The sequence below is a fragment of the Pomacea canaliculata genome, linkage group LG5 (assembly GCF_003073045.1).
Source record: "Pomacea canaliculata isolate SZHN2017 linkage group LG5, ASM307304v1, whole genome shotgun sequence".
NCBI lineage: Eukaryota > Metazoa > Mollusca > Gastropoda > Architaenioglossa > Ampullariidae > Pomacea > Pomacea canaliculata.
In genome coordinates this window covers 9,871,498-9,896,190 of record NC_037594.1, presented here as the reverse complement: position 1 = coordinate 9,896,190, position 24,693 = coordinate 9,871,498, and the positions used below count along the sequence as shown (strand labels likewise).

Here is a 24,693-nt window from a genome sequence, read left to right as displayed (position 1 = left end):
TAGACTACTAACCCTTACATTGATGGCTATTCATGACTATTTTCAGAATTCTGTGACTGCTGACAGTCTGCAAAATGAACAACACAAGCGATGCTAACGCGGATCTTTTTAATTATTACAACAACATTTACACACTGTATTTGCCTCCTACATCTGGGTCCTCGCAGCCTTTGGCGTCCCTGGCAACGTGGCCTGCATCTTGACAGTTGCTACAATGACCATCACCACGGCCACCGTATACGTGGTGCTGTTGGCGGCGGCAGACCTCGCAGCTCTGGTGCTCAAGGTAATCGCTCACCAGATTGGTTATCATGAAGTGCCGAACAATACCTTTCTGTGTAAAGGGGATGTGTTTGTTCAGGTGGTCAGCTGCTACGCCAACTGGACCCTCGTCCTCATCTGTTTTGAGAGGTTCCTAGCCGTGTGCTATCCCTTGAAAAGAAATGCTTACTTCACTACAAAGAAAGCCATTGTCATTGCCGTCTTACTCGGAGTGACCCTGTGTTTGTGTTTGCTGTATGGATTTATTAACATGGACAAGATAGATAGTGGACACTGTGACTACCCGGAGTACGCTAAGACCTACTGGTACTGGATTACAGCCATCATTTACTTTTTTTTGCCCTTCATCCTTCTCTCTATCTTCACCGGCCTCATCATCGTCAGCCTCAGGCGGCAGAGAAAGGCGCGCGAGGCCATCAGCGCGGCAACTCAAACCATGACAAGCCAAGCTCGAATGGAACAGACCATGTGCATCATGATGGTGTGCGCCGCAATCGTCTTTCTGATACTCACCTTGCCCACCTGCATCTATCACCTCATTGAACCATGGGTCAACATCGATGAAGACAATGTACAACAAAGGTTTGCAATGGAATGTTTAGGACAACTTTCCATTAGTTTATCCGAAGCCAACCACGCTGTGAATTTTACATTTACTTTCTGTCTGCCAAGAGATTCCGCTCTCGTTTTAAGAACCTGATGTGCAAAACGAGGAGCAACAGCTTTTTGAATGTGCGGTAGCTTACATAGTTTACATACGTGTTACAAAAGCACAAATTAGGATTTAGGACGACAACAACAACTGTTTAAACTCAAATTACATATAATCATTCATTATGTATTGCACTGGTATATACATGCACTAAATATATTTTGCACGTACTCACCATGCCTTTGGTCTTTATTTTCCATTATCTTTGCTTTAATAATATTTAAACATAATTTAGTACCTTGGCCTTTGCGAAGTGTAAAAAGGTGTCATGAGGAGATTAATTCGAGTTGTTTATCGGTTTTATGCACCATAAAAGTGTTTTACTTCTCCTGAAGGAACTACATTTCTGTTTTGTTGCTTACTATGAAATGTGATTGAATAAGTCCAGTTATTGTGTGCAACATCAATTTTTTATGCTGCTTTTTTTCAGAAGTAAAAACTATTACGCCTTTTGTGTCTGACACTTTGTTTTACTTCTGTTGTTTCTTTGCTGTTGACTGTTGAAGAAACTACTAGAAACTACTAGCTGTTGAATTATTTATCCCCATTAGCCATCCGTCATCCCTTGACGGTGCTCGCTGCTCATCAGATGAGGTGGGATGCCAGTCAAGCTTCTAAACATCAGGGAAACCAAACTGTGAGATGAACCAGCAAGTCCTTCTCCATCATTACACAGCTGACTCATTTCACAGCCTTGGCTTATCTTTTCTTCGACTGACAGTCTGAAGGGAAACACAAACTATATCAGCGAGATATGCCTTACAGGCCAATATAGGGATACCACAAAATGTGAGAAATTATACATTTAGTGATAAGATTCTTTACTGGAAAATATAAAAAGTGACAGATTCGATGTTCACCTTGTAGAAGTCCCTTTTTGAACTGGTCATGGAATAATAATAATAATAATAATAATAATAATAATAATAATAATAATATAATAATAATAATAATAATAATAATAATAATAATAATAAGTTGCTTAATAACCAATGCATTAATAAGCTGCTCGATGACCCGAAGATAGTGGCACCTTGGCACTAGTCATTACCTCGCTACAAAAGGCTGTTAAAATATGAAAAAGTTCTAGTACCAAATAATTGTTTCTTAATAAATAATATGAACTGAAACAATCTGTTTCAAACTGCCCAAACTCCAGTTTTAAATTTGGAGGTAACAAACGTCAGGTTAGGGTCTAGGGTGGAGTGTTTACAAGCCAGAGGGCCCTTATGGTGTATGTGTCAGTGTAAAGGTGTAATATGAGGTGGGAGTGCAGAGATGTTATAAGTGGGAGACAGACCTCAGTGGTTACAGTGGTTGTAGTGGTGTATCAGTCGTGGGAGACACCACATGTCCCTAGACTGGGACAGGCTCGACTCCGTGTCGCCGGAGGAGCAGTCGTCTCTCTCTCTCTGACGAGGTTGGCAGATCAGACAGGAAGGACGACGGACAGGCGGAGCAACACTTTCGAGGGAAAGTCATCAAAGTGTCGTGACTGTCGGCTGAAGCATTGGTCTCCACCAAACTACCACCATGAACCCTTTAATACAAGAACAGCTTTAACATCAGAGCTACGTTGATGTGCTTGTGAGAGTGAACGGTAGATAAAGAGAGGTAGCAGCATTGTGATAGAGGTAGTAAGCTTAGCATGGATAGCACTGAGACTTTCCCTTGACGAGTCTTTACATTGCATGTATTTGTATTTGTATTTGTTATGGTTATTCAATCTGTTTCTATACTTTACATCACACATCGAGTTTTCTATTCGAACAGGGTGAAGGTTTGTGATCCACATAGTGAACTGTGTGATCTGTAACCTATGGCCAGTGAGAGTTCAGGTTAACAGTCGCCCACAAGCCCGGTTCCCCGAATCCAATATTTCCGTTTCGGCTTAAAACCAAAAACACTGCAACACTATTTTCACTCCTTGAACACCATTAGATGGTTCAACGACCTATTTGTGTGTCACGATGGTGAAAATACTGCTCTATGCTTACCGTACTTCAGTGACAGATCACAAACCAAGATTTTCTGCTCGTATATCTGTAGGTTTTTAGCCCCCTACGGTTCTAATTTCCTGTCCTAATGAGCCTTGTCACGAGCTGTCCTGACCCTCCTAATAACTGTGTCCCAGTAGGCGGGGGGAACACTGCAGCTGTGGTGTCAGTGGCGCCACAGTTGACGCCGGTTGGGTTGTCGCACGTCACAAAAGCCACAGTCGGGTTGTGCTCTGTGCGACAGGTACGCCGAGACACCACGTGATCATTTGAATGGCCGGGGGCAGGTGCACTTCGCTGCTATTGTGACGTCACCGGTACTGACATACAAACGTCGAACACCCTGACGATTCAGCTTCGTCAAAATTCAAATTCTGGCAGTTGAGAAAGCACCCAGCACCAAAGTCTTGCTGTCTGTTCATGGAAAATGTTATCCGCGCGCCTAATCTTTGAATCCACGTATTGACGCTGTTTGCTCCGGCAGATAGCGAGGCAGGTGGCGGGGTAGTCTCCTCCCGAGGCACAAGCTGTTACCTCCCATGCTGTTTACAGCTAAGTGCAAAGAAGCAGAAACAAACTGTATCTGTACAATCGGTGGAGCTTCATTTGAGGCTGGCTCAGGCCCCAGTCGGGCGGCCCCTAGAGTTGAAGTAGGAGAGACGTTGATAGGAGCAGTTCAACTCCAGGAGACTGGTATCACAAGGTGTGTGGGAGCACTGGCCTTCCTTCTACGTGTCGAGGTAAGCAAGAAGTTAGTTGATTGTAAGAAATTTCTGGTTTTACATTACGGTGTTTATCACAAAAATAGAAACAATACTCATTTTTGTTACAATTTCACATTAATAATATGCTACAAGTTACCTGCAGATTACACGCTACTAAACAATCCTTTTGTCACTGTCTCAAGTATAAGTAGTTGCACATATCGCATTCAGGATACATTATTCTCTATGAACAGAATAGCAATAATAATAATAAATCCAACATTTGTAAAGCACATACTCACACCCCTAGGGAGCAAGTCCTTAGCGCTTAAAAGCAAGAACGAAACATGGACAGCATACGAGAAACAGGAAAACAAACAAATAACATATGAACTATAAAACAATAAACAAAAGTACTAAAGTCAAATACAGAAAACTCAATAGTAATATTTGCCCAAGTTTCACATTTTCACTACTTATCTTCCCATAATTTAGAGCAGTTATGTGTTATGAAGTAGAAAATAAATATAAAATATTAGTAAGCAACTTAATTCTATAATCATGCTAACATGTATCAATGAAAATCATTCTGAAAGCAAGGAAAGCAAGGCATGGTTTTGATGGACGACTGGGATGCAATATATTCTCATTACTTGTTTAAGTTCCGCGCAATTCACTTTTACCGAGTATCTGGGTAGAAACATGTCTACAGACATCACCTCACACTCAAAGTGCACCAGATGTCGGTGGATAAGTTAGGTTGGGAAGGCTGGCGTGTGTGCATTTACTTTTCTCTGTGCTTGGTGATGCTATCTTAAACGAGATATGACACCACTGTATGATAAACAAACTAGTCAGACGTTGCTTAATCATGAGCGAAACACACGAGACTTCAAGTCTGACAAGAATCTTGCTGACTAAATAAACAGCAGACTTGCCCTCTGCACAACAGCACGCTTTTTCTTTCAAAACTGCAGAAAACATCGTATTTATTTAAGGGATAAACATCCGTTTGAAGTTGTGTTGCAAGATGCTGGAGCAAGAGCACCGACAGCGAGCCTCCCTGGGGTCTGAAGGCGGTCATGTTGACATGAAGGACTAGAGATCGGTACAGGTTCTCTTTTGTTCGGAAGTTGAGCTGATAATCGTTAATATGGATTGTACTTTTGATTTCATCTTCTTGCATATCTAATATATATCTCAAAAAGGTTTAGCTTGAGTCTCACCAGTTTTGATCTTCTATGATGGTCCTTCAAACATTAGAGAAGTAGAGAAGTCCAAGACAGGGAATCGTAATATTTTGTAACAAATATATTTTCTTTTAAAATTACTTGCTGGTATGAGGGAAGGGATATTTGTTATATATGGTGCTAAAATTTATTGAAAGAATAAATAACTTTTTGGCCAGGTTCTCAAAATATGCCTTTCCAAATAACACATAATATTACTAAAACTTCTTTTGCTGCACGCCTTGAAAGACAAAGTTATTTAAGTGAAGCTGACCTCAGGTATGTGATTACATTGTTCCATAAAGAGAGACAAATATTTGTTGTTGATTTACAGTCTGGCGCACTTATATTTACTTGGCGAAGCCTGTACCACCAGCAAGCTAGTGAGGCAGAGAGAAGACAACCTGCTCACCCATCGTTGACTTCCAGAATCAGGAACAAATCTTTCGTCTTACTGACTTTATAGAAGAAAAACCCACCGCCATTACACTCTTGAAGGAGCTGAAAGCAGAATTTGATATTACCTTCAGAGACCAGGTGATTTGCACCAGCATCAGACCAAATTCGAATTTAAAGGCTTGAGGGGTGGATAGCATAGTGACACTCCATTTGCTAACGAAAAACACAATAGACATTGTAAACTAGTTTATCTCAGTCTTAAAAGTGCCATGTCCGTTGAAGAATTTCACGAAGTACATATCCATAATCATTTACTAATACGCTTTTCTTTAAAATCTGTGAGTTAAGCTTATAATTCAACCAGAATGTCCAAAGAATAAAGAAAGAATGTACAGGGTATAAAAAAAGAAGGTAAGGAATGAGAAAGCACATAAGGATGAGGATGGACAGAACTTAAGACAGGAATAAATAACAGTGGGGCCAGATCGTCCCATGCTTTAACTTAACAAACTGTCGCACATATTCCAGTCTTTAGTCACTAGAAAGTACATAAAATGTGATCGTACTTTCAGCTATTTACTCAGTGTGGTGTCTGCTAACCTTATTGACTCACAGGACCATCGTGGGACTGTGAGTAATATCCCAGTCTAGACATCAAAGGCATGCAAACAGCCTTCAGATAAATGCCCAATGTCATATGGATAGGATCCAGATTTTCATATTGGATAATTGTCTCCACTAATTACTCTGCTGCAAGTAGTTAGTGGGGAGAGCTTGGCAGGAGAATGAAATATTGAGCTAGAGACTCACAGACAGCAAACTCTGTTCTGATTCTTTTTTTTTTTCGTGGCGACTGTGGATTGTGACAAGAGGGTCAAACCGTTGAATATTCTTATAATTGGAGTCCGACCAGCGACATTGGAATGTTGTCCTTCCACCCGTCACATGTCCAGTGAGAACATAGTCGACAAGTCTGGTTCCAAGACGAGTCTGAGATAAAAGGCGTGATTGTTATCCCACGTGTGTACACTTTCATAGTAAATATGAACATTTATCGACAATACGTGTGCATATATTCAAGTTTATGCTTATAGCTATATCTATATATGTAAAGAAATATTACATCATCCATTAATGCATATCAAGTTCAATATTTACAGTGAAGTATTTAATGATGATATTTTCAGTTCTGTGTCAAAGCTGGAAAACAACAAAATGAACAACACAAGCAACACTGAAGCGGATCCTTATGACTACTACTACAACATTTACACACTGTATTACGCCTCCTACATCTGGGTCCTCGCAGCCGTTGGCGTCCCTGGTAACGTGGCCTGCATCATGACAATCGCTACAATGACCCTCACCACGGCCACCTTGTACGTGGTGCTGTTGGCGGCGGCAGACCTCGCAGCTCTGGTACTCAAGGTAATCTTTCACCAACTGAGCTATCATAGAATACCGGAAAATACCTTTATCTGTAAAGGGGATGTGTTTGTTCAGGTAGTCAGCTGCTATGCTAACTGGATGCTCGTCCTCATCTGCTTTGAGAGGTTTCTAACCGTGTGCTATTTCCTGAGAAAAAATACTTGCTTCACGATAAAAAGAGCCATTGTCATTGCCGTCTTACTTGGAGTGACCCTGTTTTTGTGTTTTCTGTATGGATTCATTAACATGGACAAGGCAAAAGCGGGATACTGTTCGTACCCGGAGCATGCTCAGGAGTTTGTCATCACCTACTGGCACTGGATTGTAGCCTCCATTTACTTTTTTCTTCCCTTCACCCTGCTCGCCATCTTTACCAGCCTCATCCTCGTCCGTCTCAGGCGGCAACGAAAGGCGAGCGAGGCCATCGGGGAGACAACTGAAAACACAAGGGAGAGAAGCCAAATGCGAGTTGAACTGCCCATCTGTATCATGATGGTGTGTGCCGCTATTGTCTTTCTGGTACTAACATTGCCGACCTGCATCTATCATCTGATTGTAGCATGGAAGAAGATCAACGTAGACACCCCACAACAATGGTTTGCTTGGGCAATGTTCCAACAGCTTGCCATAAGCTTGTCTGAGGCCAACCACGCAGTAAACTTCTATATTTATTTCCTGTCTGTACGGATGTTCCGGTCTCGTTTCAAACAGCTGATGATGAAACTTTTTTAGGACAGAGAACTACCAACGAAGGTGAGGTTGTAACACAACATTCGCTGCTACAAGAGCACACAGTGAATGAAACAACTATGTGAGAGTACAACAGGAGGACTGACTGAGTTATTGGTGAAGAAATCGTGTACCTTCTACCCCTGGTCAACTGGCGAGTCCAAGGAAGATTAAATGAGAGAAAAAAAACATTGATACAAAACTCCTTTCCCTTTCACGCAAAATGATATTGTATGTAACATTGTATAAGAAATCTTGAGAAATTTGGACACAACAGGAGGCAAGAATAAATAAAGAAGGAAATAAAGATAACAAAAGCAAAGACGGAATAAAAGTAAAGAAAGATGGGGACTCTTACCAAACACGATTCTACAAAAGAGTTAACACACGACATAGCCGCAAGGAAAACTGTAAACAAACTTGTTTGCATATTCGGGAAGACAGAAGATAAAAATAACGAGGAGCCATTTGAAATGATGGCAAGAAGTATTAAAAATTTCGATTTTTTTTTTTAGAATTAATCTCTAGTGTTACATTATGAGTATGCCTCTCAATATCCATTATTATTTATGCTTTACAAGCCATTTCGTATGCATGGAAGATTTTTATTTTTTTAAATATAACAAAGTAAAATATTTCAGGTACATCTAATTGCATGTTGCAAATAATTGAAATTATGTTAAGCATTGTTTGTTTGTGCAGATGCAGTTTTTACAAGATATGCTTTTGTAGGCCATGTAAAGATTTTTACAACTGACTTATAACATTGTTATTATTTGACATAAATTTTGAATAAAACCAAGGTTTGAATTATAGAGGTACAGTTCGATTTCACTGAAAACTAGTCGGTCATGTAAATACAGATTTTGTTTGCCATTAATTTGTTGAGCACGTGCTCTTTGTATTGATGTGATTAATGTTACAACTTTTTACAGTTATCACATTGTTAATATTAGGCCTGAGAGCGACTTTTTGAATGAAAACGGTTTATTTCGTTTAGACTGATGATCTTCCCGTTATGTTTCGTCTTTCCTTTAGACAGGGATGTGGTCTTTGTATGAAAATGTGAAAGATCATAAAATATCTCATCTTTATTGTCCGTATTAGCTTGTGCAAGTTTTACATGTGAGTGAAAACACGGACCAGGAAATGCAAAAAATAATTTAATAATTTAGTTTAAATAAATAATCGCTTCAGATGTAATTACTATAACTCATTGGTACATTTATCTCTTTGAATATACACACTTCCTTTTTTGTTTTCCTTTTCTTGAAGATGTCTTTGTCTGTGACCTATCTACACTCTGTGATATTTATTTGTGGCGGCATGTGTTTGAAAATGTTTTAATAAATGGCATCAATGTTCATTAAAACTAACTCGCGGCCCATTTACTCAACAAGTAACAAGGGATCAACTAAACATAAACTTTAATACGTATCTCAGCAACAAACCTAAACATCTGTACAGATTTCTCACATGTTTGGTGTTTTTGTTGCGGGTGGTTACATTTGTCGGAAACTTTAGAGTAATGTGTACATAAACATATTCTGTTGTCTAAAAAGGCTGTTAGCTTTTTTCTGTATTGCTATTGTTGTATTAAGCTGTTATACTTACGACTGTTACAAATACAATTACAAAAATTTGCAGTACATTTTCTAATAAAGAGTTATATCATATAAGTAATCTCAGATTTTGTGTTGACTCGTCTTTTAATGCACATCGATAAACACAGTTTCCTTTAAAGCAAAAATAAATAAATAAATAATAAAATGTCAAGACAAGCCACCCTTCCGATATTTTAATTAACGAGTTTCTTTTCTATGCAAAGCGTCTAACAAAACAGAGAATTCGCAATTCACATCAACACGACACACACTATCAGAACCACAGATTCTAAACTTATTTTCTATTCCCCTGTATAATCATGTCCAGATTGCACAGGATGAGTCGTACAGAAAGCCATCTGGAGTTTAATTTTCCAGAAAATCAAAGTACAATGGCCAAGAGTTGTGAAGAACACAGATGTTGCTAGTAAACACCTCCGGCAAATCCCTTCTCCAAAGTTAGTTAAAGAATCACAAACTACCGATGAATACAATGGTAAACAGTTTGCAGTCATAACCACGGAGTGTTTAACACAGCAAAAAGGAGAGGAATATAATATTTAAAAAAATGGAATGCAAACACCGCTGATCTCGAGAATGCAAAAGGAAATCTTCACGGTCTCGCCTGAACACATCACTCAAGATGTATACATGTATACATTACTGTAAGGCTAGCAGCGCCCCCCTTACACAAACAAACAAATATCCTAATAACACAACGACTGTTTATGAATAATAATATTATATTAAATATATTATATTTACATGAAAATAGTATTGATAATAAGACCAAACAATATAAGTCAGCACACACAGGACAAAAGTAACTAATACATTGTACATCGCCCGAGAGATGTCAATGGCAACATCTGATTATCACTTCTGTTGACAGAGAGAAATGTAGAGCAGACCCAGCGCTGCCTCTGTAACATCCACGATAAACCCACAAACATGCATCTGGAAAATACATACGGCAATATGTCTGGGATACATGCGATTGCAGAGGTAGGTATGTAATCTTGTGAACACATTTCGCAAGCTGTTGGATAATGTGCTGTCAGCAACGAGTAATGACACTGAAGTAAGTTGTCGTGCAGAGGTTTAGAATGGTTTTGCTTGAAAATTAATTTTGGCATCCAATACAACATTTCCATCTCTCTCTTCAAGCACTTGGTTGGTTTGTTGGTGTATTTAGTAGGAAAGTTCTTCCACCTTGAGGTGATTTCACACTATGGGGGGAGAAGGTGGGGGAAGAAAACCGCCGGCGCCCAACCCTGTGGACAGGAGCCACATTTAGAGAGTGTCCCTAGTCGGGATCTGACCCTCGTTATCTCGCCAACTGTTTATAGTCTCGATGTCTATGTCATCATGGCGCCGCTCTTTGGACACAAGGGTGGAAGCGGGAATAGGGATGAAAGGACAAAGTATTGCCCTCACTTGCTCGCGTTCTCACGTGCCCCCGCAGCACTTGGATACAATGCCAATATGTTAACTTAATATCAACACGCTGCTTCCACGTTTGTAGTCCTAGAGAGACTCACACAGCGGTGAAGGTGGCGGCAGCCTGGCCAAAGCTAGTTAACCGCCTCCTGCCATCTTTAGAGTCTTCACAAATTAGGAGCTGCCTGCACGTGATGTTATTCCTTGGCTGACAGAAGTCAGAACACGCTCAGTTACATTCTTGAAACTCGGAGACCTGTACCTATCATTGTGGGTGTCATGTGACTGAGAATCTACTTCACTAAACTAAAATTTAAAATAATCACACGCCTGCCTGCATATTTTCCATTCTTACATTTCTGAGAGTTTGCAGAACTTTATTATTCATAGTGTGTGTATCTTCTCGCAAAGTTTTCTGGAGAATGTCATTTTGAGAAAATGAAGACGCATCACATCACGACGATACACAGTATCAGAGCAACCACTGGATGAAGCTGATAAATTACAGACATCCCCAAACCACACACGTGTGGAGCAGCCTGGTCAGCAGCAGAATGCACCTTCAAAAGACAACGCACATCAGGAAGATAGGCATGAGTAGCGGGTTCTATCAGCTGCCAGATCCATGTGTTTGTCCCCACCCTAGCCCCAAGTCTGATACCAGGCTAAGGGCAAATGACCAAGTTGCTGATGCCAATGATTAGTTTGTGTAAGATTTATTTGAAATTCTTTCTCTTGTAAATGTCACCACTCATGTCATCACAAACATTCCGAAAACTGCATGTGGCAGAGAACCTCTATTCTAAGCACACGTGTAGGATTGGAAATAGTTCACCAACGAGATCGGGATGCTGAATTTGATCTTAGATGGCATCCATGAGGCTAAGGATGTGCTGTAGGGTAAACCTTACTTTGCACAAGAATTTACTGACTTATAAGTTAGATTGATTTTAACATTTCTCTCTTTCTCTACTTAAAACACTCCTCTGTCTTGCTTTAAACAAAATAATCACCGCCATTTTTAACTATCGGTTTCGGTATTTAACGGAAGAGGACACTACGACGGTTGAGGTTCATCGGTTACCTCAGATATAATCCCATGATTACGTGTTGTTCCCGCTAACCAACGGTTAGTCACGAGATCGCCATTGGTTAACGCTTAACCAACGGCTGTGAATACGACCCCATGAATGTTATAGCAAAGTAATGGCCAACAGAATAATATTATAGTCTTCGTAATGGACAGGAAAGGAATATCTTTTTAGCAATCATTAGAAAGATGTCTGTAAAATGACTTTATCAGTAATTACGAGATACATCAAAACAACCACAAAAACAAAGCAAAAAGCCCAAAATGTTCTAGCTTTCGACCAGGTCACATGATGGCTTCTCATCTGAGACATCACTGTCTGGAAACTTTTTTTGGCAGTGATAATGTGTGGGCATACTGCCACGTATATCTACCAATGACAAACTACGCTGTAGGAGGTCCTCATGAGCATCAGCAACACCCGCTCACCCACACACCGAACTTTCTCCACCGGGCACTAACCCAATACTAGGAAGATAATGAATTTACATTATAGAGATGGAGTTGTGCGACAGAACATCTTAGTCTTTGATGCAAACATAATGCCCAAACATTGTACACATAACAGCTGCAGGTAAAACATAGCCCCATATATAATTCTAATTCAACAATTTGAAAGTAACAATCAAGGATCAAGATGTTCATGTTTGATAAACTTGTGGATGTCGATGAAAACAATCAGCCAGCAATGCGTGCTTGGGGAACTCGCTTCTGTAAAGGGTTTTGGGCTGTGCCGCCTGCGATGTATTCTTACACTAGGGCAGACAGCATGGTGAGGCCCTATGGGATCTGCAGGGATGTTATAAAACACAAGGCACCGGCTTTGCTGGCCAGACAGCAGCGTGGTAGACACAAGAGACACAACCATTGCAGCCTCCAAGACTTGCTCAGTCTGTGGTAGTCGGGTGTTTACAGGTGTTTAGTCGGGTGTTTACACACACACGGTCCTGAGGATCTGTCCAGCCACAGACGACTTCTCGCTGGCGCCTCGGCCCCTAGCCGGACAAGGAAGGGACACAATCCGTGCATTGTTCTACGTGTCAAGGTAGGCAAAACCTTTCTTATTAGTCCAGGTTCTCTTGCAAATATTTCGATCATTACCAACAAGATAATGTTCAGAATGAGAAGGTTCTTAATATACTATATCATGATTATTATTTTATACTATAACAAAAATCTCAATGAAGGTAAAAAAGTTCAAATACTTTTAATAACATTTATTATATCATTTTCTTTTTTAGTTCGAAGGCATAGCAACTTTTAATAAAAGCTTAAGTTTCATTCCTGCGATAGATCTCTTTAAACCTAACAATAATTTTCATTTTTTCAACTTCCTCGATCAGCTCTAGTTAATGTTTGACAGGTCCAGTCCTTTACTCCCAAAGCGATGTTTAAGATCACCTAAAGTTTTACAGAATAGGTTAAAGAAAAGTGTTTGTGCGTGACTTTTGTCGTGACTGTTATCTTCTCTCTTTCAAACATTTCACCTTTAATTAATATTTTATGTCTCTTCTCTATTTCTGTTCCTAGGAATAGAATTCCTCGCAATATCTTAGATATCAATGTTTAAATAAATCACACTCTAAATAAGGGAAATTTGGAGAATATTTAGACTCTAGGATATTTGGGTAGGCGAGTGAGGATCTGTAAAGTGCAGTGATAAAAATATTCAAGATAGTGAGGTCAAGGGGTAAAATTTTGTCTTGGAGGCACTCCTGACACGCGTGTTGTATATCTTACGGTTTTTTTGACTGAGCTGCTGCATTAGGATGAGACTATATTTGGAATGGGTTTTTTCCTCTTCTATTTTCTGTTCGCATCATCTGCTGGTTGGATTGACTATAATGTTATGAATGCTGACAAAACCAAGCAGGTAGATTGCCTGTGCCATTGGACTCGTGCGATATTAAAGAAGATAAAAATGCATGCTTCGCTTTTGATGACAAGCACTGAGTCAGAAGTGAAGTCAGGAACATAGACACACATGTGAGGAAACATTTACAGGTGGCATCAACTGTTTTCTCCTATCCCCGTGTCACGGACCGTCCGCGGACACGCGCATTCTTTCCACAAACCAAAATATCCTGATCGCTTGAGGGTGGGCGTACCTTCTTAGAGGCACGAATAATTATTCAATTCAAATACAATGTCAAATGAAACAAAGGCAAAGTATCAACACTCATAGATTCACTCCTTCATTCGCCACACAAGATATATTACCAATATGTTATCATTCCTCCAACATACTATTAAAGTTAACAATAAAATCGACTCTCATAAATATTGTCACTGATGAAGAATAAAACAAAATGTTCGTTCTTGATGAAACATTAACCTTTTTATATTAAAGTCTTTGAGACCCTCCCAAGTCCTCTATTCTAATTAGTCCCACTAATCTTCTTTCCACGAAGTCTATTTATTATTGAAAATAAATGGTTTTTACGGTACCAACAGTTTACAAGCAGGACGTCTCGGTCTCGGCCGCCTCCTGGGTGTTTGGCAGGATGATGTTAGATTAGCTGAAGGCCAGGAGGAAACCTTTCCTCCACCGGCGCTTACTCTCCGGCTGTTAAGAACTGTCCCTTCCAGGCGACAGATGGAGGTCGGTGCACCAGTCTTGCACCAAGTTTTTCCGTTCTGGGACCGTTGTTTTCTCGCTTACGCCAGTGTTTGGTTTCTTGGCCCCACCAAGAAACTGTACTGCGGGATGCCCAAGCCACAGAGCTCCCCCACGGTGCGAACACGGACTACAGTGACTCACGACCTGTGAAGTACATCCACCTGTAGTTTACCCACGGTATTACTTTCCGTAATACTTTTTCCGCTGTCGCAGCAGTTGCGAGAAAGTCCCGAGAAAAATCCACCAGCTCTCACTTCGGTTCCGCCGTTAGCTCTCTGCTTTCCGTTTTTTTCTCTAACGTTATTTTCCTCTATATTTTACGTCACCTTATTTTGACGTCCCAGTTTACGTCATTTGATCAAGGGCAAACAACTTCCAGCCCACTACGCTAAATCAGATCAACCACGGTTGTCGATCTTCCCTCCTAACCCCCTCTACTAAGTACTTATCCGTTACACCCCGTCACTTTATTTGCTGACTTTAATGTAGCAAAGACAGAAAAAAGGACAAATAAATGTCAGGTATCCACATATTATTTAGTAACCAAAATTCATTGGTGGGCTCGCTGTCGGGACAACCAGGGTCTGTGGGTTTGTCGCGCACCTTCATTTGTTTAAGATGTCTAAGATTTAGCTCACCGACACCACACATGTTGTACTAATTACTGAAATGTATCTAAAATATATATAAAACGACTTTTACAGAGTACCACGTAAACGGCAGCAAAATGAATAACACAAGCGATGTTGTATCGGATCTGATGAATTACTACGACAACATTCAAATACTGTACTTCGCCTCCTACATCTGGGTCCTCGCAGCCTTTGGCGTCCCTGGCAACGTGGCCTGCATCTTGACAGTTGCTACAATGACCATCACCACGGCCACCGTATACGTGGTGCTGTTGGCGGCGGCAGACCTCGCAGCTCTGGTGCTCAAGCTAATATATCAACAAATTATCTATAACAAGGTACCACCAAATACATTTCTGTGTAAAGGGGATGTGTTTATTCAGGTGGTCAGCTGCTACGCCAACTGGATCCTCGTCCTCATCTGTTTTGAGAGGTTCCTAGCCGTGTGCTATCCCCTAAAACGAAATGCCTACTTTACTATGCAAAGAGCTATTGTCATTGCTGTCCTACTTGGAGTCTTTCTGCTTTTGTGTTTTCTGTATGGATTCATTAATTTGGACAAGATGGAAGAGGGACACTGTGACTACCCGGAGTACGCATGTAAGTTCGTTAAGACCTACTGGTACTGGATCGCATCCTCCATTTACTTTTTTCTGCCCTTCATTCTTCTCTCTATCTTCACCGGCTTCATCACCGTCAGTCTCTGGCGGCAGACAAAGGCTCGAAAGACTATCAGGGCGACAACCACCAACATATCTAGTAGGACAAGTTTCGCGCGATATGAACAGACCATGTGCATCATGATGGTGTGTGCGGCGATTGTCTTTATGATACTCACCTTGCCCACCTGCATCTATCACCTCATTAAACCATGGAACATACTTAAAAATGACACTCCTGAAAGGTGGTTTGCTTCAGTAATGCTCCATCATCTGGCCATAAGCTTGTCAGAAGTCAACCACGCCGCTAACTTCTACATTTACTTTCTGTCTGCCAACAGGTTCCGGTCTCGCTTTAAGGAGTTAATGGGGAACTATTTTTTCTGCCGACAGCGAAAATCGTCTCAAAGTAGTTTTAACCATATTCGGACAACAGTTACGAATAAAGTTTCATCTTAGAATGTTTTATGCGTGAACATCGTGAAGTAACAGTGCGATGATCGGAACCTAAATTTTATGAAATAATGAGAAAGAAGACCTGCGTGCCATCAGAAAGAACTATGTGAGAAGAAAAATCTACTAATTTCAAACATTGGTAGTGCTCTGAGATAAAAGAAAACTTAGGTCATGTTATAATTTTTTATTGCAAGATAAGACATGGCTCCCTCGTTTCAATCGTGTTACTAAAAAGGAAAAAAAATTAGTTCCTAACGTTGTTTTTGTAGATTGTATTATTGTAAACAAAATTACTGAACGGTTGTTGAAAAGATGTACAGATGGTTAAAGATACGTGTGTTTGTAAATATGAGACTGGAATTTAGCTACCCTTTAGGGAGATTTTTTTTTAGCAAGGTTAGGATATTAGTTATTTATTATCAACATATAAAATCTTATTGTAAGATATGATCTTGTCCTTCATGTGTGTCTGCTGTAGATTATTCTTAGTGAGTTCTTTTTCTTACCAAACCTCAACTTGGAACAGATTACCTGTCAGCCTTCGTCACTGATTCTCTTACCACCTGGTAATTTCATAACGACAGCTTCACTGTGACCCTGTCCTGACCCCGAGCGTGCAGAACACGTGTTTGTATTTACTTTGTGTATGTAGTGTCTGTAGTAGGAGTGACCCTGTGTGTTATTTGATAACATGTGTGCATAAAAGCGAGTTCTGAGGCTTCACAATTGCAAACAAATTAAATAAAAACAGGATTGCAAACAAGTCCTCTCTCTGTTTAGGTGATACAACAGTTGGCATGGCAAACACCAATATGTCAGATGAAGACAGATTACAGTGACTCACACTCAGGGTTGTTATGTTATCAACGTGTCATACATGAACAAGCTGAAGGATGACTTTACAAGCAACACCAACAATCTACAAATACATCACCCAAGCAAAATACCAGAGCATGCTTTCTGAGCCTAAACAAACATCTTGTATCTGCAAGATAAAACAATACTGAGCAGATTGGCATACAAGGCTAGACAATAATATTATATTTATAGTTGTTAAGAAATAAACTGCAACAAAGCTTGCTCGTAACATTTTGTTGTTATTATTTCCTCTTCGGCAGCACTATTCCGTCTCGCAAAATATTACATTTCAAGAGTCCATATGTTATATTCCAATAACATTTTGATCATCTGTTTACATACCAATCGGAACTCAACGACTAAAATCCTGTGATTGTTTTTGTCGGCAATAGCTGATAATCTTTCTACATGTCAGCGATGTCTGCAGGTACTATAATTTATAGTGAAGAAACTAGTATTACTGAGCTTTTAATTTACAGTAATCTCTCCTTATATTCTGATTGACAAGAACAGTAGTCGTTTCAATGGCTCGTCTGTCAAAATCAACAGACTATCAAATCTGTTGGGCCTAACAAAGGACCCTAAGTTCCAAAAGTTTCATTCTTTTCTCAAATAAAACACACAAGCTAATGTGAAAAGGTTAGTCTGATTATTCACATTCATTATTCTCTTTCAAAAAGTCAAGTAGTTTAATATTTGGCATGGAAACACATTAAGAAAAATGCTAGATGCAAACACTTTCAGAGAGCTTTAACCTACTAGCCACCTCCGTCTGTGACATGATTGTCCCTTAATCCCTCATCCCATTGTGGCTTCTCCCATTGTCCATCTATTCCACAAAAAATTTTAAAATACTGAAGAGAAAAGGTTGTGATACTCGTAAACAATTTTTCTCATGCACAACCACAAAAGAAAGCTTGAAGTTTGTACAAACACAGCTTCAGATTACAACACAGCCCCTTATTGTTCTTCCCTCTTTTCCCATGTCTCCTTCCAGCAGTCCTCTTTCCTGGCGCCAAGAATCTCTCACAGCACCACGTGACCTGATGACGCTTGAGCGCTTCTGCTGATGTTGATGGCGTGAAGCTTCTTATCAACGCACTGGCACAGTCGGGAAGGGAGGATTCACTTTTTTTCTTTTTTCGCAGAGCTGGATATCGCATTATTAGTTTAATTTTTTTTTCTATCTCTTACAGTTATTATTGTTATTTTTTTTAAATTGGTGAATTTCCGTGCGCACGAGGGGAATGTGACCTCGTTGAACCCTGACGTAGCGAATGAGTTAATCAGCGTTTAGCTACAATCGACTGTTATAAGTTTGCTTTACTGAAACAATGCTATAGATAAGTAAATAAAGTTCAAATAACTAATCACATATAGAAAACTAGTACACCATATGTTTCTGAACAACATCAACATTTGATTATTGTTTTGTTTTGCTCTCTGTAATTCACACACGGAGACACGAGTAATAAAATATGTCTGATGGGAGGTCTCACGATCCTATCTTGGTGACAGTCGCTGTTCCTCTTTGTACCTCTTGACTATGGGCAGCTCATCGCTCTTTCCTTCCACATCTCCATCAGCTGCAATGTCTTTATGCACGTGTTTGCTGATGTGTTCGCTGATGTGTTTGCTGATGTTTCTGCTGATGTGTTCGCTGATGTGTTCCTTGATGTGTTTTCTGATGTTTCTGCTGATGTGTTTGCTGATGTGTTCGCTGATGTGTTCGCTGATGTGTTTGCTGATGTTTTTGCTGATGTGTTCGCTGATGTGTTCGCTGATGTGTTCGCTGATGTGCTTTCTCGCCAGCGGAAAGATCTACACAGGCGCGCACTTGAGCAGCAGGCGGCCGCACAGATAAAGTTTATCGCATAATACATCTCCACAGTCTACACGTGGCATATCTCTCCATCTCTAGTTCGCACGCCCTCTCGAGCAGTTTACTCCCAATCTAAGATAATTATGTGTGACCTTTATTTATTAGCACGCAGAGGGGCAGTTAATGTATTCATGAATACCTCATCAGAAAGTCAGTAGTATCAAGTTGGGAAATATTGTGCAGAACAAGTCTCAAATTCATGATCCCATTAGAGAAATCACTGAGAACAATATCATTTCTTTTCTTTAAGTGGGTAGACACTATACTGAACACCAGGGAACTGGGGCGCCGCTCTGCTTATGAAAGGAGATTTCTTTTCCAGAAACATTTCATTGAAGGCTGAGACATGCCAGTAGCACCCTTCCATAACCATTTAGACACAGCAACAGCAGCAACAGCAGCAACAGCACATTACCTTCTCGTTCTAGTTCATGAGGTTAGACACTTGGTGGAGGCCTCGGAGGCAAGGCTCTGACGCAGACAGCCTGGCACCCTAGGGTCTGGCAACATGAGACAACACTGTAGTGTGCTTAGACGAGCTCTTAGGTAGTCAGTGTGTGTCCGACTGACCGAGGGGGAGGCAATATTTGTTGTTTCTGGGCTTGGGGAGAACAACAGAGAAGTGGCTGGGCAGATTGAAAGCCACCATCGGGTCAGAGTTTGGGGGACACACAAAGGTTGCTGTCAGGCGGCGGCAACAACCTGTCGGCTCCAAGTCAACTTCAGTGCCTGTGAGTATGTTTTATGAAGTTTTAAATACTAAAACATTTGTACTGAAATTTTTCTCGGTAAAATAGCTTTCTAACCTTGACTATTGAACTCCATTAGTAAGATTCAGTTTCTGTAACAGTCTTTTCAAACCCATTCTTAACGATGTCATCATTCAGCCAATTAAACACGCTTCTCCTTTCGTTCTTCTGTGTAAAGTGACGACTTTATTCCCTCCTTCTTTTTCGCAAACTTGTGTTTTTTTTTGTTTTTGTTTGTTTGTTGTTTGTAATTCTGAGCTTTACAGTCCAGCGTAGAAGTGTGACTTAGAAGTGTTTCTGTTTTTACTACTTTATACATCGGGAACAGACACAAGATGCAGGCTCCTAGCTCAATTCAGTAAAAAAAAAAAAAAGGTGGGGGGAGGAATATATCTGCTTGGTTTCTTTTTTCTGTTTACAAAAATGCGGTCTGCTGACTGTGCAGACTTCAAGCTGTTTGCTGTCATTCGGAAAAGAAAACTAGGACAACAATAGGATTACTTCTATCAAATTAATTACACATCTCCATAAGAGCTAAAAGTATTCTGTTTATTGGTTACATCTGAAGATGTTGTAGGTACAATGCAGTAGACCGTTACTGAATTATAGCTATAAACAACAGCGGATAACTGTTGGTGTTCCGTGAATTGTTATCTCCCCTTATCTTGTCGCCCTTTTCTCATCCGCCTTTCACAAACTGTCTTTCACTCGATCTTTTTACATCTTTATACCTAGTCTCCCTTTTTAATTAAATTATTTGCGCATTTATTTGTTTCTGTTTATATTTGTATCTGCTTGTCTGTATTTGTGAATGAGTTTGCGTGTGTGGCTGTGTGCATGCATGTGTAAAAGAGAATTATTTATTGCATACACGCACAGCCTTTGCTCGGGAAATTAAAACAAACTGTGTTAAAATAATCTATGATGTATAAATCAAACTAATTTAAATAACTGAAATAACTCTCTGCTAGAACAAACAAGAGATTAAGTGAGGTGGTTGTGTGGATCTCAGTCTGTCGGTACCAGCACTAAAATCCTTTCGAATTAAATCGACTGTTGAGCTTGTAAACGAGTGCGACATATCTATATACATAATTTCATGATCAATTCTCTTCTTAAACTCACTCCATTATTACTTTCTGCTTTCCTTTTCTTCAGGTTTCTGTCCGATCCTGCGCGGGTGTCATAATGGACAACTCCACAAACAGTGAAGACGATGTGGCTCGCATGGCTTACATCAACATTTACTCCTACTTCCACAACACCTACATCTGGGTACTAGTCATCCTCGGCGTCCCTGGCAACGTGGCCAGCGTCTTGACCATCCTGACCATGCCCTTCACGGCGTCCATTTTCTACGTGGCGCTGCTGGCCGTCACCGACCTGCTGGCCCTGGTCCTCAAAGTCGTCTTCCACCAGATGTACAACTACGGGGTACCTGTCAGCACCGCCGGGTGTAAAGTGGAGGTGCTAGTGGAAGTAGTCAGCTCCTACGCCAACTGGACCCTCGTTCTCATCTGCTTCGAGCGGTTCCTGACCGTCTGCTACCCCCAGAAAAAAGCCGTCTGCTTCACGAAAAAGAAGGCCGCTGTCATGGCCGCCGCCCTCTGGGTGGCGCTGCTGTTGTGCTACATGTACGCCGTCGTCGTTAAGGAGAAGGGCGACAATTCATGTCAGTTCCCCGAATATTCACGATTGTCCATCTTGCCTGTCTGGTACTGGATCACCGTCTGTCTGTACTCCTTTCTGCCGTTCACGATCCTCGTCATCTTTACCTCGCTGACCATCGTGGGCTACAGGAAGCAGACTACAGTCCTTCGGACATCTCTTAAGACCACCGCAGGTGACGATGACGAAGACGATGACAGTCAGCCCGCCTTCGTGCAGTTCGAGAGAACCGTCAGCATCATGCTGGTATCGTACGCCGTGGTGTTCCTGGTCCTCACCTTCCCCACCTGCGTGTACTACCTGATGTTGGCCTTTGGTCAGCACCGCTACGGCACCTTGGAGGAGAGCTTCGCCTCGGTTATGTTTGAAGAAGTCAGCATCTGCTTTGCTGATGCCACACATGCTGTTAACTTCTACATCTACTTCCTGTCAGCCAGAAGGTTTCGCGCTCGCTTCAAGGACCTGGTGCGCACATACTGTCTGTGCCAAGCGGTCGGCTCTGTCCACAGTCGCACGGACTATGAACTACACACCACCGTCACGCAGTGAGAGGAAAAATCACGTGACTTAAGTGTCGGTCACATTGCAAGAGGCAGAAAATATTGTGGCAGGGGCCTCATTTAGAGACATTTGAGACACATATGAAGGAAAAAAGACATGGACTGATGCTTGGCCACTTTTGGGAAAGTTCTGGCGGTTATACAAACTTTTTGATAAACTTCCAGTCTCTCAGCAACATGACGCAGTTGTTTGTGTCAATATTTGGCGATGTTTCATGTGGATTGCCTCATAAAAAAACTAATGTTTGGGACACGCATGTAACCAGCTTCTGTAGGAAATTATGTCAAAAGAGAAAAATAAAAATTTTTACATCAGTAACGTGCGCTACAAGCAAAGGCCGCGACTCCTGTTTGTAAAAAAAGCTTGGCTGAGAAATTTGCAACAGCTTTCCTCCCTTGAACTGGAACCACACAATAAGTGGGTCAGTCTGAGAAAGAAAGAAACTTTGCAAAATACGAAGCGGGTTGTTGTTACCTTTTTACACCTTGCTGTGTCTGTATTAAGGGAAGATATCTCACAGTGCCACCTGTCGAGACTAAGTGTCTAATTGCCAAACCTCCAAAGTACCAGAAAGTCCCAATGTATTGTCAAATGTATCTTTATACCAGTCCTACGCGGTTTTTTTTTTTTTGAAGCTACTGGTTTCCTATGAACTTAAGGGTAACTTTGCCAAACTTTGTCTGACATCTGACTCAATTTGTCTGTTTAGAAAAAATTTGGTTGAGATCCTTTTTATCTTGAAACAATCAGACTCATTGCTAGGGCAGCTCAAATATTGTTTAGAGAGCATGTATAGCTCTGTGACACGTGTTTTAGTTACTGTCTGCATGTACCCACTGTCTGCACCCTACAATGTCCTCAAATTTCATTGTAAACATGTCTCCACTGTCTATAAGCCTCCGCTGCCCTCCAGTATACATCATCTACACACATCTACCACCCTCAAGCTTCCACTGTCAAGTATACATCATGTACACACCCTCAAGCCTTCACTGTCCTCAAGTATACATTATGTATACATCTACCTGCCTCAAGCTTCACCTGTCCACAGGTATGCATTGCATATGTCTCTAGGTTTCACCTGTCCAGGTTATTTTGCGGGAAGGTCTCTCGGTGCATTTTTCTGTCCCACTAGGTTACTGGAGCCCCATACTCTCTTCATCCTGATCACTATTATGATTTCTTTTTGGTTTTCGATTTCGACTAATAAATTGACCACTTGACTAAATTTCAACGCCTCATTGACAAAATTATTCTCTGTGGATTTGAACACAAGCATTAGCTAATTTGGATTGAAGGAGAGAATTTTCACAAATTCATCCCATGTGAAACTGCACAAAAAAGCAATCAACCTAATCATCGGAGAGAGCTAATTCGTTCGGAGTATCCAAAGAATGATGGTTGCTGTAGAAGCACTTACTGAATTATACTTCTTATATGAGTTTGTTTGCACTTTACTCTGTGTGTGCATGCGTGCGTTCGTGCACGTGAGTATGTGAGTGTGTGTGCGCGCGCGCCATGTGATTCAGTGTTCATGTGTGTGTCTGTGCACTTGTTCGTGTATGCACATTTGTTTTTGTATGAGAGAGAGATTTGCATCTCATTTACATCTGTTTCTCTGCCAACAAACACAACTAATGGCTACTAGTCAGGACACGAGCTCGGCAAATAAAACGCAGACGATTATTTCAATACATAAAACTGTGCAAATGACATTTGTGACAGACAGTAGTAATCGCTCTCTAATGGGGGAAATAGTGGCTGTTGTCCATGATTACAGGCAACCATGGTCTTTGTATTCCACGTCAACACAGACAGCTCTCAACAAACAAAGGTCGTCAACGGTCTTTTCAGAAGGAACCTTTGCGCCGGCAAGTAAATCTTTTCTGTATGTGTGAGACTGAATGATACATTACATGTTTACACTGTTTTGTTGTTTATTTTAGCCTTCTTTGATGTGTACATTGTATCTGAGTGGTGGGGTCATGGTGTGTCAGCAAACTGTCTCCCACACACTCAGACAGAAGCATGACAGCCACAAGTGGACGACCCTTTAATAAACGGGCTTGAACCCCTTCCCAGGGTCAGAGGTCGTCTCCTCCACTTGGTGTGTCACTCTTGTATCCGCAGCACTTCTCTCTTTTTGTCCCGTGTCAGCTCTGTCCTTACATATTCCTCTCAGGGCTGAACTTGCCGATATGTTCCCGTAGACCGCAGAGATTTGGAGCAAGAATCCTCGGCAGTTACCACCGAGCTTTTCTTTCTCGATGCTGCAGCAGGACTGTGTTGATGGGTTTCGACCACCAAGAATTTAAACTAACAGCAAACTCCGGACTTGCCTTTTTTTATGGAACTTACTTGACGATGTTTCTCAAACCTTCATATGTCCACTATTGATATTTGTTGTTTTTGAGGAACCGGTTATTGACCGCCCGGCATCCGGTACGCAGTGGTCAAAGTGTATGTGCGCTTTGTTGTCATGCCAACCCCAATACTTCGACCTAAGCAGCTGCCTCGTGTACCGACACTGGTCACATGGTAGCTTCTAGTCATAGCTACCTATCTCTAGATAGTTATTTGTGTGTGGTGGACTGCATATGTGCATTTATATATATTATAGGTATATGTGTGTTGTCATCACTGGCTACTGGTACCCGGACGCGGCGAAGAGCTCCGGTCAGAACAACAAGCGGTGACCCCAGACTCACGGTGCTGAGCTCTGCCGGTCCCGCTTGGCACCTGTTCAGGTTCACCTACCTGATTCCTGCTGGGAAATATCCCTAGTGCAGTCTATGCCTCGCTACATACTTTCAAATCATTTCGTGAGAAAGGGACATGGCCGGATCCCTATCACTTATTTATGCTTCCGCAGCGTAGCGCGCTTTTTGTCTCATGAAACACAAAGAGTTCGTTGGATGCCTCCACAGTCATTCCTGTCATCTTCGCTGTTTGAACTCTTTTTCTCCGTTTGACAGAAGATGAGGTGGATGTGCT

General features: G+C 41.1%; 3 protein-coding genes and 1 long non-coding RNA gene across 6 annotated transcripts; 3 read left to right on the top strand and 1 right to left on the bottom strand.

The window, feature by feature from the left end:
* Positions 1-214: 214 nt before the first annotated feature.
* LOC112563956 (FMRFamide receptor-like) lies at positions 215-1,455 on the top strand. Its single transcript, XM_025238434.1, has 2 exons — positions 215-864; positions 1,425-1,455. Exons 1-2 carry the CDS (start codon positions 215-217, stop codon positions 1,453-1,455), a joined length of 681 nt encoding a protein of 226 aa, XP_025094219.1.
* Positions 1,456-1,555: 100 nt separating this feature from the next.
* Positions 1,556-4,470, bottom strand: LOC112564717. The gene is made up of 3 exons (XR_003099257.1): positions 4,349-4,470; positions 2,295-2,534; positions 1,556-1,716 (listed from the first exon to the last, which is right to left on the bottom strand). It is a non-coding gene; the product is annotated as an uncharacterized LOC112564717 (long non-coding RNA).
* LOC112564715 (substance-P receptor-like) lies at positions 3,206-9,168 on the top strand. Of its 3 annotated transcripts, none has more exons than XM_025239725.1 (3): positions 3,206-3,731; positions 5,259-5,461; positions 6,511-9,168. In XM_025239725.1, exon 3 carries the CDS (start codon positions 6,539-6,541, stop codon positions 7,481-7,483), a length of 945 nt encoding a protein of 314 aa, XP_025095510.1. In that variant the 5' UTR covers positions 3,206-3,731; positions 5,259-5,461; positions 6,511-6,538; the 3' UTR covers positions 7,484-9,168. The 3 variants fall into 3 exon arrangements, with proteins under 3 accessions (XP_025095510.1, XP_025095512.1, XP_025095511.1); XM_025239726.1 differs by lacking the exon at positions 3,206-3,731 and adding an exon at positions 4,631-4,803; XM_025239727.1 differs by lacking the exon at positions 5,259-5,461 and having other exon boundaries at positions 3,207-3,731.
* Positions 9,169-18,821: 9,653 nt separating this feature from the next.
* LOC112565058 (neuropeptides capa receptor-like) lies at positions 18,822-23,141 on the top strand. The gene is made up of 2 exons (XM_025240304.1): positions 18,822-19,452; positions 20,629-23,141. The coding sequence occupies exon 2, from the start codon at positions 20,659-20,661 to the stop codon at positions 21,685-21,687; it is 1,029 nt and encodes a 342-aa protein (XP_025096089.1). The 5' UTR covers positions 18,822-19,452; positions 20,629-20,658; the 3' UTR covers positions 21,688-23,141.
* Positions 23,142-24,693: the final 1,552 nt, after the last annotated feature.

Bases quoted from the DNA above. Each gene is read 5' to 3' on its own strand.
- LOC112564715 (XM_025239725.1), top strand. From the start codon at position 6,539: ATGAACAACACAAGCAACACTGAAGCGGATCCTTATGACTACTACTAC.
- LOC112565058 (XM_025240304.1), top strand. From the start codon at position 20,659: ATGGACAACTCCACAAACAGTGAAGACGATGTGGCTCGCATGGCTTAC.
- LOC112563956 (XM_025238434.1), top strand. From the start codon at position 215: ATGACCATCACCACGGCCACCGTATACGTGGTGCTGTTGGCGGCGGCA. The intron at 865-1,424 runs GTTTGCAATGGA...GCTTTTTTTCAG, and splicing joins GAAGACAATGTACAACAAAG to AAGTAAAAACTATTACGCCT.